This window comes from Sinocyclocheilus rhinocerous, unplaced genomic scaffold (assembly GCF_001515625.1).
Source record: "Sinocyclocheilus rhinocerous isolate Xijiao unplaced genomic scaffold, SAMN03320098_v1.1 scaffold3489, whole genome shotgun sequence".
In the NCBI taxonomy this organism is placed as follows: Eukaryota; Metazoa; Chordata; class Actinopteri; order Cypriniformes; family Cyprinidae; genus Sinocyclocheilus; species Sinocyclocheilus rhinocerous.
In genome coordinates this window covers 97785-114488 of record NW_015641068.1, presented here as the reverse complement: position 1 = coordinate 114488, position 16704 = coordinate 97785, and the positions used below count along the sequence as shown (strand labels likewise).

General features: G+C 34.4%; 2 protein-coding genes across 2 annotated transcripts in view; one reads left to right on the top strand and one right to left on the bottom strand.

Moving 5' to 3' along the window:
• The window catches only part of LOC107754578 (transmembrane protein 87A-like), an 11042-nt gene extending 3953 nt beyond the window's left edge, over positions 1–7089 (top strand). The window contains exons 6-7 of the transcript XR_001641599.1: positions 4258–4342; positions 6969–7089. The gene's annotated coding sequence lies outside the window, so the exon portion shown is untranslated. The remainder of the gene's footprint in view (positions 1–4257; positions 4343–6968) is intronic.
• The window catches only part of LOC107754577 (fibulin-7-like), a 26290-nt gene continuing 16672 nt past the window's right edge, over positions 7087–16704 (bottom strand). Inside the window, exons 7-8 of the mRNA XM_016571070.1 lie at positions 11093–11231; positions 7087–7478 (exon numbers count right to left, since the gene is read on the bottom strand). Of these exons, the coding sequence (XP_016426556.1) occupies positions 7103–7478; positions 11093–11231 (515 nt within the window). The 3' untranslated portion in view covers positions 7087–7102. The remainder of the gene's footprint in view (positions 7479–11092; positions 11232–16704) is intronic.

Genomic DNA, 16704 nt, shown 5'->3' with positions numbered 1-16704 from the left:
GAAAATCTTCACATTTCACCAATGCAGGAAGTGAAGATTTTGTAAAGATCAAAGATCAGCTGATGGTAATTTTCTGTAATGAGGCCGTGTCTGGCACTTCAGCCGCCATTTGCATTGAATGTGCGTGATTTAAACATGCTTTTGAAAGTATCCTGCAGACAGATGCTCATTAGTCTCGAAGAGCCAAGCTTTGACTATCAGCATAACGTCTGGTGCATTTTGCAGCTTCAGTGTGGCCAAGAAGTGCCCACTTAAGAATCTGACTTGCATGTAAAACGACCTATCACAGTTTGGTTTAATTTATTCATTTTTAATATGACACTTAGGAGCAGGTAAACTTGAAATTGATAATACCACAATAATAGACAGTTATGCAACCTGTACATAAAAAGCATGGTAGTTACTGCAAGTTACTTTATGGACATTTTATTTATTTATTTAAGCTTTATTTAATCAGACAAGTCACTTGAACAAGTCCTTATTTTCAAAGGGAAAAAAAATGATAAATTATAGTCATAAGTAGCATGGGTATATTTGTAGCAATAGCCTACAATACATTGTATGGGTCAAAATGATCAATTTTTCTTTTATGTCAAAAATCATTAGGATATTAAGTAAAGATCATGTTCCATGAAGATATTTTGTAAATTTCCTACTGTAAATATATCAAAACGTAATTTTTGATTAGTAATATGCATTGCTAAGAACTTCATTTGGACAACTTTAAAGGCGATTTTCTCAATATTTAGATTTTTTTGCACCCTCATATTCCAAATTTTCAAATAGTTGTATATCGGCCAAATATTGTCCTATCCTACCAAACCATACATCAATGGAAAGCTTATTTATTCAGCTTTGAGATGGTGTATAAATCTCAATTTCAAAGAATTGACCGTTATGACTGGTTTTGTGGTCCAGGGTCACATATATACATGTACATATTTTCAAAATATATACTGTATGTGTATACAGTACACACACATATAGTATGTAAACAAAAAACTTTTATTTTGGATGCGATTAATAGTTTGACAAGACACTAATTTGAAGCTATATCGTTAAATGGGTTTGAAACAACATTAGGGTGTCTTTTTAATTTTTGGGTGAAATATTCTTTTAAATGCATTTGTCTTTCTGTTTGAGGAAAAGTGTATGTATCTTGGATCTCTGTGTAGATGCATACATTACTGAAGCCTTAACTCACTTCTGTCCTTTTTTTTTTTTGCTGTATCGCGGTAAAATCATCACATCACAAATGTGAGCTCGCACTATTCAAAAAGCACACTTGATGTCCTGTAGCTCAGGTCTTGTCTATTTTCTGGCTACACGCATGTTTATCCATGTTTCATACATGTTCAACAATGTGGGTTGCAATAAAAGACTCTTTATTACAGTCAAATTGTAAGGCGTTGCGAGTTATGCGTTTTATTATGCCATGTTGTTTTTTAAAAGGCTTCACAATGTCCTGAAGGTGACAGAAAATGTTTGATAAGACAGTTGAACGTGAAAGTGTCATTTTGTCTGTTCTGTGAAAGCTAATAGTGATAATATTAACATACACCGGCTCTCCAGAATACTAAATCTATTTTTATTGTGTTTTTTATATTTGGAGGTAGGCAGTCTTCATCTACAATCACTTTAGTTAGAGCAGCGTGAACATCCTTATAGTTATCCTTTTGTTTTCCATCAAAGAAAAAAAAAAGTAATATGCATTGGAACGACATTATGTTCCATATGTATTATTATCATCATCTATATTTCCAGTAAGGCCACAAGGGGGCATGTCTAACTAAATGGTAATACAGCACGTCTTCTTATACTTGATCAAAACAATTGTGTTATGAATGTTATTCTGTCCATTTCTTTATGATTTATACATAAATTCTGCGCATCCACTAAGCCTCATAACTTGTAATTTGAGCAATGTAAAGCATTTTGCCTGCGGAGCTTTCATTTTAACCCATCTGCTTATCTCTAATAAGATTAAAAACAAGATTTGTAACATTATAAATGTCTTTACTGGCCGTTTTAATCAATTTAATGCATCCTTGCTGAATACAAGTGTTAAATAAGTAAATTCAGCATCAGGGTTTTGTTGTTATTTTGATATAACTTGGGCCCAGTTTCACAGACGGGGCTTAGCTTAGTTTTGATAAAAATACCTTAGAAAACATTTTGTTTTACATGTGTGCATCTTGGGACAAAACAATGGCACTGACATATTTTAAGATATGTCAGAGCAAGATAATTTTATTTGAGACAGCTCAAACTTGCATTATTGTCTGGGACTAGCCTTGAGCCTTGTCTATGAAAACAGGGGTTTATGTACTAAAATAACAAAAAAAAAAAATTTTTTTAAGCTAAGGATTTATCGAGTATTACCAATTTTCCCCATCTATCTCTCTGGTACTTGGACCTAAAGTAAAGTTGAATAAAAATTAATTAATAATAAAAATGAAATGATAATATTAAATAATACAATTAATTATACACCGGCTCTCCAGAATACTAAATCTATTTTTATTGTGTTTTTTATATTTGGAGGTAGGCAGTCTTCATCTACAATCACTTTAGTTAGAGCAGCGTGAACATCCTTATAGTTATCCTTTTGTTTTCCATCAAAGAAAAAAAAAAGTAATATGCATTGGAACGACATTATGTTCCATATGTATTATTATCATCATCTATATTTCCAGTAAGGCCACAAGGGGGCATGTCTAACTAAATGGTAATACAGCACGTCTTCTTATACTTGATCAAAACAATTGTGTTATGAATGTTATTCTGTCCATTTCTTTATGATTTATACATAAATTCTGCGCATCCACTAAGCCTCATAACTTGTAATTTGAGCAATGTAAAGCATTTTGCCTGCGGAGCTTTCATTTTAACCCATCTGCTTATCTCTAATAAGATTAAAAACAAGATTTGTAACATTATAAATGTCTTTACTGGCCGTTTTAATCAATTTAATGCATCCTTGCTGAATACAAGTGTTAAATAAGTAAATTCAGCATCAGGGTTTTGTTGTTATTTTGATATAACTTGGGCCCAGTTTCACAGACGGGGCTTAGCTTAGTTTTGATAAAAATACCTTAGAAAACATTTTGTTTTACATGTGTGCATCTTGGGACAAAACAATGGCACTGACATATTTTAAGATATGTCAGAGCAAGATAATTTTATTTGAGACAGCTCAAACTTGCATTATTGTCTGGGACTAGCCTTGAGCCTTGTCTATGAAAACAGGGGTTTATGTACTAAAATAACAAAAAAAAAAAATTTTTTTAAGCTAAGGATTTATCGAGTATTACCAATTTTCCCCATCTATCTCTCTGGTACTTGGACCTAAAGTAAAGTTGAATAAAAATTAATTAATAATAAAAATGAAATGATAATATTAAATAATACAATTAATTATTAATAATTAATTATGTAAAAAATATATATACTCTCATGAAAAATGGGGGCAAAAACAAAAGTGTTGCATTTATAATTTTGTTCAGTGTACAAATATAATAAAAACAAAAATTATTTTTTTAAACTAATAAAAATGACAAAAACTCAACAAAATTACTAAAACTTTAACTGAAATAAATAAATAATGATAAAAATATTCAAAATATCAATAAAACCTATAATAGTTTCTCAATGATACTAAAATAACACTTGCCACAAAACATCTACAAGTCCGTAAGAGTCTTTGAGCTAATCTGTGAACTTTGAGTCTTAAACCAAGGAACATAAACCAGAACCAGAACTAAACATAGTCAAGATAACAATCTACTTTTCCAATGGCAAACATGTGTGGTTTTACTGATGCATGACCCCCCCCCCCACCCCAGAGTCTTTGAGCTAATCTGTGAACTTTGAGTCTTAAACCAAGGAACATAAACCAGAACCAGAACTAAACATAGTCAAGATAACAATCTACTTTTCCAATGGCAAACATGTGTGGTTTTACTGATACATGACCCCCCCCCCCACTACTTTTTACCCTCTTTTTTTGCAGTCCAGTCCTTTCCAAAAAATAAGATAAAAATAAGACCAATTAATGAAAACACTCAAACTCTGAAAGAAACACCTCAACACCAGGCAGGTTTACTGGGTTCACAAGCATCTCAAACTATTACGGAATTACTACATTACGGTAAATGCCTCATACAAAGTTACTGTATCATAGGGCTTCAGTCAGAAGACTTGAAAAATAATGCACATATATGGATCGCTTTAAATATATTGACTGTATGCTTTCAGTGTATGGAAAAGAGCAGTGTGAACATTTCTGAAAACCATCAGTGTTTCCCTGAAGAAAGCCATGCAGGTTTGGAGCGAGATGAGGGTGAGTAAATAGTTACTTACTTTCTTTGCTTATCACTCCTTCCCGCAAAATGTCAATGTTTATTGCTTGTAGTGAAAGTTAAATTATGTCTTGGGCCGTTTAGTTTTCTCTGGCAAATCTCATTGTACTTAAAACCTTTTGAAAGCTTCAAACTGGGCCGTTGGACCGAGAGTAGAGCTGTTTCTCAGTGATTATGCAAAGATTTTACAGTTGAAGTGCATTGTCATTTTAAAACAGCACCCGACCGTCCTTTGAACATGTGCTGCCTTCAGGAAGCTTGTGGCTCTTTTGATCTTCTGAGAGAAAAGGCACTGGACAGCCACATGTGCTCAACATTAGGCCCACTAGTGTCCATTTCTCTTTCTAGCAAACACGTCATTGACAAACACTGAGAAATACTCTTTAGTTTCCTGATTGTTATTGTTCCTTGCATTCTTCTTAAGGTCATATTACTGGTCACATGTTAACTTGACAATCGATTTTGATGACTAACCAGCGAATTCTGAAGATTTTTGCCTTTTCAGTACTCATTTAAACTAAAATATGAGATCGTTCCACCCCGAAGTGGGAGTTTGGTGTCTTTTCTGCTCACCAAGGCTGCATTTATTTGATAAGCCATACCATAAAAACAGTAATATTGTGAAATATTATTACCATTTTAAATAACTGTTTTCATTATATTTTAAATGTAATTTATTCCTGTGATGCAAATTTGAATTTTCAGCATCATTACTCCAGTATTCCTTCAGAAATCATTCTTATATGCTGATTTGCTGCTCAAGTCAAATCAATTACCAGATCAAATCAAATCTTACAAACAATAGGTAGGTGTGACTAACTCTTAACTTTTATAAAGAATATCTCTTTGGATTTGAGACTTTAGTCTTTGCAACTTTACAGATCTTCTTTATGCACCAAGAGCTTGTAACACTCTAAAGAGAAAGGAAAAAATGAAATCGCATCATATGACCCCTTTAATGTTTCTTTGATGAACAGAAAGTAAAAAAAACAGCATTTATTTGAAATAGAAATGTTTTGTAATGTTATAAATGTCTTTGCTGTCACTTTTGATCACTTTAATGCATCCTTGCTGAAAAGGTTTTCATTTCTTTAAAAAAAATGGTACTGACACTAAACGTTTGAATGGTAGTGTATATGCTAATTAACTTAAAGGCACAGTTCACCAAAAAAAACAAAAAACAATTGGTTTATATTTAAATAGGTTTAAATTATAACTGAACTGTCCCTTTAAGAATGAATTCAAATTCAAATTTGTAATGTCCTGGATCAAAACAACATCAAAGATCAAAGAGATGAATAATGCCAGTGTCGGATCACTTTGTTTTCATTCTGATTAATTGATTGTAAATCTGCAGATCATTCTATGTAAGATCAAAGAAACCAAAAGACAAAAAAAAAAGTTAATTTCTGACTTTAATTAAGAAACATTCAACATGTGTGTGCAAGACAGAAGTTGAATGCAATAATGTGTGAAACAGCCGTTGATTTCAGTATTAGATACCAAACCTGATATAAACTCAGCGACAGATACAAAGAGCAACATATCATATTCAAATGCAAAATTACAAAAAATGCAACGTTCAGACTTTGTTGTTCTTATTATAAAACATCCAACAAACATAAACGAACAGTAATTAAAAATAGGCACTTCTCTCATGTAGTAGATGCTAAGTGCTGTTGTTCATTTCAGTCTGTTTGAACCCCGTTGATTGACAGCAGTGCATATTTACAAGCTGAATTTAACCATGTACTGAAGCAGAAGAAGGAAATAAAAAAAGAACAACTTACTGTTCTGTTCATCAGGTTGAATTGATTCTTGTGTCTTTAGACTTTCCTTCTTTAGCTCTTAAACACGATCCCATGTTCTCCTCCTTACTGATTGATCTAACCAATCATAAAGCTATCGTCGTAGTTAATTCCCAGCATTCGCACCTTTTTACAACTCAACCTATATTGTTAAACACATTTAAAAGAAACAACCTTGTATGTTTCACATTTGGCTATTACTGTAATTTTTGAATGAGATTTGTGAAATGGTTTGTCAAAGGTCAAGTGTGTAATTTTTGTGACGTAACGTAAAAAAAAACAGGTAGTCCCGCCCCCAAACTCACGCCACTGGTTGAGCTAGAAGTTGACTGACAGACGAACAGGGCAAAAGTGTCAAGGCTTAAATTTAAGGTAAAAAAAAAAAAAGTATCTTAAATGATATAACAAAAGTCTTAATTATCATTTTAAAATGTCTTAAATTTGTGGATGGAAAAAGAGGACATAAAATAGCCTAATGTGATTATTAAACTTTAAATGGATATGATTTAATTAAATAAATGTGAGTGCTTTAATTAGTAAAAGAATCTGGGGTTTGTTCTGTTTGGATACTCAGCATTCATTTCATTGTGCAGCTCTTAAAAATGTATTTAAAAGTTTAAAATTTGATTGATCCTGCACAGAAGTTTATTAAACAGTATCAAGAGAAAGTGAAAAATTACACACTTCACCTTTAACCACAAATGTATCAACTGTTTTTTTTTTTTAGTTATTGCCATAAAAATCATTATTTCACTTCCACATAAGCATGACTTTCCACTGTACTTTCCATATCTTACAGTTTTACGCTATCCCTGCTTCAAAATCGAGCCGCATCTGAGAACAACTCTATCATTCAGCTTTAGCAACAAGGAAAACATTCTTTCCTCTTCAAGTCTAAACATCAACACTCAATTTAGACAGCGACCAGCCTCTTCAGAACTCGTAGGGTGAAATCAGAAGGTGGACCCGCGCCAGATGTTTGGCTTGGAAGGTGCGGTCGGCGTATTCGGACATCTCCACCTCCACGCTGAGCTCCTGCAGGCCTTGCAGCGGCTGGACCAGGATCAGCTCTCCGGTCTGACGGTCTGAGCGCTGCATCACGAACATGCTGCGGGCGTCACCTCCGCCTGCGATGCCAAAGCGAAGGCTGTCCGGACCCGGCCGACCCGGAGCCGTCGCGGTGGCCATGCGGAACAGCGTGGCCGGGGTGCGCAGGTTGGACGGCAGAGACAGGTAGTGGTAAGAAATGGTCTTAGCGGCAAATGGACAGGAGCGGCTCTCCATGGGACAGGGATTCCTTTCACACTGGCTGCGGTAGAGGGCAAAAAAGTACTTTACATCATTAATTGTGCTTGAAACACTATAGATCTGTTCCAAAACCTACTTTAATAAGCAAGAACACCCACACAGTCCCAAGAACTTTACTTTAGTGGTTATCCCATTACACATTTTTAAGAATGAAAAAATTAAAAAACATTGTAAAAAACAAATGAAAAAACGATGAAAAAAACAAAATACTATTAAATAATGAAATATTGGTGATTTATATGTTGCTTGCAAAAGAATCTTTCAGAATCCATGGCTACTTTTGGAAGCTCATTTCCACTGCATAAGAAAAAAATTATTCTTTGTCATTTAATGTCATAATTATGAGAAAAAAATGTAAATTGACATACTACATCATAATTATATAAAGTCAAACTTATGACATACTAAGTCATAATTGAGATAAAATTTAAGTCAAAATGATGTTTTGACAATTTTGACTGATTACATAAATTTGAACTCCTAATGACTTAGTATGTCATAATTTTGACTTTTCATAATTCTGATTAATATCATGTCTTAGTGTGTCAATTCCAACTTTTATCTCATAATTATGACTTAGCATGTCATAATTCTGACTCATCTCATAATTCTGATTTAGTATGTTATAATTCTAACTTTTATCTCATAATTCTGACTTGGCATGTCATAATTCTGACTCATCTCATTATTATGACTTTGTATGTCATAATTCTAACTTTTATCTCATAATTCTGATTTAGCATGTCATAATTCTGACTCATCTCATAATTATGACTTAGTATCTAATAATTCTGACTCATCTCAAAATTATAACTTTGTATGTCATAATTCTAACTTTTATCTCATAATTCTGATTTAGCATGTCATAATTCTGACTCATCTCATAATTATGACTTAGTATCTAATAATTTTGACTTATCTCATAATTCTGACTTAGCATGTCATAATTCTGACTCATCTCATAATTTTGACTTTGTATGTCATAATTCTGACTCAACTCATAATTATAACTTAGTATGTCATAATTCTGACTTATCTCATAATTATGACTTTATATGTCATTATGAGATAAATCCAAATTAAACAATCTAAGTCATAATTGAGATGAAATTGAAAAGTCACAATTATGAGACTTAGTATGTCACAATTTTGACTTTTAATCTCATAATTTAGATTTCTGTCATACTTTTGACTTATTATCATGACTTGTTTGTCATAATTCTGACATTTATCTCATAATTATGACTTAGTATGTCAATTCTATTTTCATTTCATAATGATGATTTAGTATGTCAATTTTTACGTCATAATTTTGACTTATAATTGACTTAGTATGTCATAATTCCAACATTTATCTCATGATTATGACTTAGTATGTCATAATTCTGTCTATTCTGACTCATCTCAAAATTATAACTTTGTATGTCATAATTCTAACTTTTATCTCATAATTCTGATTTAGCATGTCATAATTCTGACTCATCTCATAATTATGACTTAGTATCTAATAATTTTGACTTATCTCATAATTCTGACTTAGCATGTCATAATTCTGACTCATCTCATAATTTTGACTTTGTATGTCATAATTCTGACTCAACTCATAATTATAACTTAGTATGTCATAATTCTGACTTATCTCATAATTATGACTTTATATGTCATTATGAGATAAATCCAAATTAAACAATCTAAGTCATAATTGAGATGAAATTGAAAAGTCACAATTATGAGACTTAGTATGTCACAATTTTGACTTTTAATCTCATAATTTAGATTTCTGTCATACTTTTGACTTATTATCATGACTTGCTTTGTCATAATTCTGACATTTATCTCATAATTATGACTTAGTATGTCAATTCTATTTTCATTTCATAATCATGATTTAGTATGTCAATTTTTACGTCATAATTTTGACTTATAATTGACTTAGTATGTCATAATTCCAACATTTATCTCATGATTATGACTTAGTATGTCATAATTCTGTCTCTTCATCTCATTATTATGACTTAGTATGTCGTATTTATGACTTGTTTCGAATAATTGCATAATTTTGTTCTAATAATTTTAATAATTTGGACTTTTTCTCTCATAATTACACATTTTTAATCTCACAATAATAATTGTGCAAAGCATTTGGTAAAGAATGTTTTTTGTCCCCCCTATGTGGCGGAAATAGGCTTCTGTATTTAAATGACTGTCAATGGAAAAAAATATTTTTGCTTCCAGGTAGTGTAGTTACCAGCATCTACCAGCAGAGACTAACTGGACCATGCTAACCAGCTAAACCTTGAAAAAATACTTCCAGTACTTGCTTAAAAGGTAGGCAGACGTTTAACAGTAATCAATCTCCTTACAGTTTATTTTCAGTATTCATATATTCAATATGAATAGCATCCTAACATGAACCATGCCACAGTTATGCTTTTATGTATTTCTGGTGCTTTTACCAAGCTGCATGTGTGCCTGTAAGGTTTAGTGACTTACAGATCACAGCTTCTTGCATTTAGCAGGACACAAAGGGCCCATTCACAGCTTAAAAACAGCTTGCATAATAAACGAGCATAAAAGTGTCATGCAAGAAAAACAAATGGTTGTAACCCACTTTAATTACACCGCAAGCAAGTGGCAAGTGATTTAGAGGAGGCATTCATGGCCCCCAGTGCTGTGAAGGACTCCAGGAGACAGACATGTGTGTTTGCTATAGAAACACAAGCTGAAAAACATGCTTTGCTCTGTCATTTTCTCACGTTTTCCAAATGTAGTCTAAATCATCACCTGCAAAGAAGTTTTAACAATGCTTTTAAAAACAAAATGAGAATTCTGTCACTATTTACTCACCTGTTATGCTATTAAAACTAAAATGGATAAAATCATCACATACTGTAGGTCTTTTGTATAGAGCAACAGTTCAAAGTGACAGGCAGGTTTGAGGTCATACATTTCAGTCTGTTCTTCACACAAAGTTATTGTATTATTTAGGACGTGGAATATAGCAAGTTGTATGGACTACTTTCCACAATAATAATAATAATAATTCAAATAAAAAATTTATACATATACATTTATTTATATACTAATTAATTTATATTAATAAATAATAATTATGTAATATTTAAATAATGATTTGTCATAGACCGATTTGTAATAATTTGTCATAATTGTATTTTATCTCATAATTTCAACTACATTTGTCATAACAGTATTTTTATCTCATAATTTCAACTAAATTTCAAGATAATTTTATTTCATAATTACAACTTAGTATATCACAATTCTAACTTTTATCCCATAATTATGACTTAGTATGTCCTTTTTCACATTTCACATTTTTTTCAGATTTCCATTCACTTTTCATGATCCAGTCAAGTCACACTCTACTTTTCTCTACGATTATCTTTTATCGCTCAGAAATAGTTGAAACTATCAATATGTATTAAATAGGTTTTATCTCTTGCGATTGGATTCTTAGAGTAGTGTTGCTAGTTTAGTAACCTGCTCTATTGGAATCAGTTGTGAAGTCTCCTGTGTGGTATTTACTCGTTAGTAAAGCAGGTTCCAGTGGAGTTGTATGCAGTAGGTCATCAGGTGTGCTGTATGCTCACTCACAAAGGTGATGTCTTGACGTAGCTGGTGTTGCCGTGCGAGTGCGGACACTCGGGGTTAACGCACTGGAAACCTCCTCCGGTGTTGATACAGGTGGTGCCACGGCTGCAGTTGTGCTGTTGTGTAAGACATTCATCCACATCTGGAGCGTCCGGAGGAGAGGGAGACATTAGAGTCAGAGAGGGGAGGAATAATAGAGTGAAAGAGAAGAAGAATAGAGGAAAATAGAGAGTTGGAAATGCTGGCTACATGAGGGCATTTGCGTACAGTTCTGTGATGGTAGATGTGATTTATGTGTTAGATCATCATTGTAACAGCATCACCTGTGTTGAAACACTTGATATACAAGATACTGTACTTTTCAATCACTTGACCATCTAAAACAGGGCTAGTCAACTGGTGGTCCGCGGGCCAAATCCAGCCCACCAATCATCTTCATCCGGCCGGAGAGAGAAGTACGCGAAGGTCGCATATTTGCCTTGAATTGTTTTTGCACTAATTAGTTTGTCCGCAAGGTGGCAACACTGGCCCGGGCCAGCCGAAAAAGAAAAGAAAAAGACGCAACAACAACAACAATCTACGGAGACCGCAACATAGACGGCAGTGTTGACAAGCGTTTATGAGGGAGTTATGAGATATCCACAACTCTAGTTTAACCGAGTACAAAGACAGTGTTATCGGTTAGGGTTGGGCCGATAGACGATGCCATCGTCCATCGCCGATGGCTGATAGACATCACGATGTTGAGCCGGCATCGTGATTCCCCCCCCATCCCCCCGCAATCCGCCGCATCCCAATACCGTGTTCGGAAAGAAAATGACGTGTAGGCGGAACCCCTAAAGGGAATAAATACGAGATGGGAGGAAAATATATATTTCAATATTTTTCCTCGCAGTTATATCATTGGGTAATTATACTACATATATATTTTGGGCATCAGGGAGCCGCTATTATACCTGGCATTGAAACTGGCATTGTGCTTTTGAATGCACGATCGCTTTTTAGTTTCACTTTCACTTTCAAGATTCGCGATCGCACGTACTCTGTTTATACTATGGAGCGGCAGTACTTACCACACATTTTACAAGATTATATGTATGTCAGTGGTACTGAGGATCTGCAAATCATTCGCCATCGTCCTCAGTCATCTCTCCTTACTCTGTTTATGTGGTAAGTAAAATTTTATGTATTGTAATGTAGCAGGCAACCATTACACCGTGTCTACACCGGACGCGACAGTTGTCGTGTTGCGCCGCGCCGCATCAGCTACAGTTTGTCTACACTGGACACGACAAAGCGACCGTTGAAAATCATTTGAAATTTGTGTCGGCACGTCATAAATAGAACACTATAGCAGTTTACTGTCGGGGACTTGTCGTGTCACGCCGTGCCGCATCCAGTATAGACAGCATCACTGATTATGAGTTCTATACACTGATCTATATATAATGAATCTCTGTTATAGATCAGTGGTTCTATAGTATTTTGTCGCGCCGTGCCGCTTGTGTCTGGTGTAAACACGGTGTTAGGAATCGTTATTTGTTTTCCCTTCTAACTCCGTCTATTCTCTTTTATCACTTCTATGCTGTTTATCCTTGCTGTTGTCGATGTTATCGCCATGACGACCTTCCTCAGGTTCTGTCCCTCAGCTGACTCCTCTATTGATTGGGGCTTGTCTAAAACCTTGTGCTGAGATGTAGACGCTCAGGAGATTTCAGGCCGGCTCTATGTACACTAAATACACTCTAACGTGGCTCTTGTGTTTATGGGCTGTTTGTTTATGTGTATCATCGTGACATTTGCAGAGGGTCTATGAGGGTGTCTGTCATCCTGTGAATAACTGCTGCATTTGGGCTATTCAGAGCTCTCCTTCTGCGTCCTTGGCGTAAAGCATTAGATTAATAAGTCACCATTACTGGGGCATACTCTCCTTAAAGCATCTCATTCAAGAGATGCCCACACTTTGAAATGCATCCAGTGAGTGCAGGGATTCAAGCTGCTATTGTGTTAGAACTGGTTGATGAAATCTAGGCTAGGCTAGGCTAGGAAGCTAACGAGGGCTCTGTAGAGTAGCTATCACTGCTGGCGATAAGCGCATACAATACTCGGCAGCTAGAAAGGAGTGAGAATGAGTGTTAAATAGTGAGTGAGTGATATGAAACAGCTGTGTGCAATCAGTGCTGTGTGCAATCAGTGCAATGAATGATGGGATATGTAGTCCGGGGTGATATGCAACAGTGTGTAGTGCGAGAGTCAATGAAAATGGAAAGGGTGACCTCTGATGGCTAACAGACGGAAGTTCATGGACCGGATACGTAACAACTACATTGTTTGGCTGAAGAATAATGTTTTTATTAATATCATTACACTTTATTTGACTTTATAACAGCTAAGGTGGTTGTAGGCACTCCGCTTCACGTCGTGCCTAACAATGCCCCTTAGCTGTTATAAATTCACTGTAAACCACAGCTTCTTGGGGCTTATTGCTTTAATGAAGTATAGTTTGAAAGGCTGCGCGTTCGGCTGTATTGTACACATACGCTGAGACGCTTCAGACAGCGTGCCAGTAGCGCTTCAACTGACAAAAACACACACAATTATGTCAAAATGCACGGTTTTGGCGAGTTACCTCATAAACGTGTTCTTAACTGAGTTATAAAGTCTTAAATGACTGAAAGTTTGGAGAAAATCGGATGTGTCAGATCCGCGTCATCAGGTTTTAAAGAGACAGCGCTGAAGTCTGTCATTGATGTAAATCAAAGAACAAAAGAAAAAGAGAAATCACTTGACTGCTCTAGTCTCTGATTAACTTTTGTAGCTTGAATACAAATTAACCAATATCGTTTATGCATATACAATTTATAGTTTGTGAAGATTGTGTTAAAATCACTTAAATTGAAAGTTATATATTTCAGAGCCTATTAAATGTAAAAAATAATGGCTTTCAATTATACTGTAATGTTGAATGGCTATAATTAATAGGTAAAATTGAAAGAAAGTGCATTTAGTAGAGACAGCAGTAGCAGTATTGGTATCAGTACTTCATTAACAATAGGCTACTTAGTAAAAAGATGCCATTAAACACGTACTTAAAATATACAATCTTTATGTTGTTTCTACATTAATTTGGAGGTTCAGCGTGAAATTATGACAATATAAATATATAAATATGCGATTAATCATGATTAATTACAGAAAAATGTGGGATTAATTCATTATTTTTTAATTGATTGACAGACAGCACTGTGTTAACCTTTTATAGATCTTGGTGTTGGTAATATTAGTTCATTTTACTGCTGAATATGCATTTCAATTTAATTTCAAATTTTATAGGCCCCCCCAGAAAGAGATTGGGATGGCCCCCACCCCCTTGGTCCCCTTCAAATTTTCAGTTCCATAATCCGGCCCTCAAATGAAGCTAGTTGAATAGCCCTGATCTAAAGTTTATGTGTCCTTAAAATATATTCCTAGAATTATTGTTATTTAAAATCTCTATCTCTTGTTTACATTTTCTGTATGGACCCATGTCATTGCACATCCAACACTCCATAACATTACTTACAAGTTCATGCAAGTTATATGCATACATTTTACATGCATAAATTATTAGTATTTGCATATTGCCTTCATACCTTATTTTATGTATATATTGCTATCTTTGTTACCGTCTATTTGCTGTATATATACAAACATTTGTAATCAAGCCACATTTCTTTCACCTGCCCAATTAAATGCTTTTTATTTTATTTTATTTATTATTTTCATTCACCAAGTGTAAGAAATTACTTGCAGATTATTTTCAGTTTTTTTTTATTCATGTAGATGATAAATATTTTATTTTATTTTATTTATAATTGTATTCTAAAATAATCATAATTTCAACTAGAATATTATCTGCTCTATAAACACAGTTAACTCCTGAAACTCCTGTATTAAAGCCAAATTTCTTCCACCTGGCAGAATAAAATAAAACTTTTTTTAAATTTTTTTATTTAATTTAATTTTTTTTATATTCTATTTTATAGAAAGAGTTTCATTGGCCAGGTGGAAGAAATAACAGATTACTTTCTATTTGAAATTCTGATTATTTACTATTATACATATTTTATTTTATTTACAATTTTAAGATAATCAGAATTTAAACTAGAAAGGTAATCTGCTGTTTAAAATCATAGTTGGCTACACAACAAGTTACTACGGTAATACAAAGTAGCAAACAGCAATTAAACTGTTCAGGGAGGAAATACAAAACATATCAGAATGATATTATTTTTTGCTTCACGTGGCAGCAAGGTTGCCAGGTTTTCACAACAAAATCCGCCCAATTTATACTCAAAACTAGCCCAAAACTAGCCCAATTGCGTTTCGGGGGGTGAAATACACGTTTTTTTGCTGGGTTCCCCTGGTAAAATTCGCATTCCAGGGGATAAATATCACGTTATTGGGGTCGCTTCAACCTGCGGACCTGAAGAACAACTCGCGGGAACAGTGTTAAAGTAGTAATTCCAAAACTTGGCAACACTGCGTGGCAGACACAAAAAAAGGAACAGCCTTAAATTTTAAAATACATACAAACAATACAACAAGACCCCTTATATCAAAAATGAAAATTATTGCAACGCTGAACTCATACGTCATCCGCCCGGAGCTGCTTCCGTGTACAACTGTTGGTGCAAGCTACATTAAAGTGATTTTTACGTTTTGAATATGGATATTTTTCTTACAAAAACACATCGATTCGCTACAGGAGGCCTTTGTCCCCCCCCCACCCAGAGCCGTGTGAGACACTTTTTTTTTTATGGATGGGCGCTTTTTATTTAACTTCTTTTGGACTGATGCATGCAACACCCGCTGAGTGGCATTAAACAGCTTGAAAGATCAAAGACCATTTTTAATATAACTCCGACTGGATTCGTCTGAAAGAAGAAAGTCATATACACCTAGGATGACTTGAGGGTGAGTAATTTATGGGCCAATTTTCATTTTTGGGTGAACTAACCCTTTAATTTAAAAATCAAACTTACACTAAATAAAAATTAGGGATGGGTCACGAAAATCGAGTTGATTAGTGAGGTCAAATACTTTATGTATGTATGTACAGTATGTATGTATGTATTTATTTATTTATTCATGCTACTACTGAAATTATTTTATTTTTTTATATAGTTTTATTTTATTTGCACGATTGATTCATATCAACACTGCTGGATGATCAGCCAAAAGATCTCTCTCACTTTTGTTCTCCAAATGTTCCTAAGACTCACCAGCCAAGGTCGCCGTGATTTTGCCAAGTAAGACATGTTCCTGGATCAACATCTTTTGATGATCCTGGATCAACATTATTGTCCAAAAACATAGACTAACCTTACCCATAATTTATTCTTAAAATTAGAGGGAAATGATAGCTGATTAACAAGGGTGTAGAAGCACCTAACCCTGATTTAAAGCCTAAAACAGATATTTCCTGAAAAGTTATATGTTGATCCAGGAACATGTTGTACTTGGTGAAATCACGCTCACCCACCAGCCAAAACCAGACTGAAGCGCTTCTCTTCCACATCCTCACTATTTGTCTTCATCTACCCACTTCATTTACCCCTGCAGGTCTTTGTAAG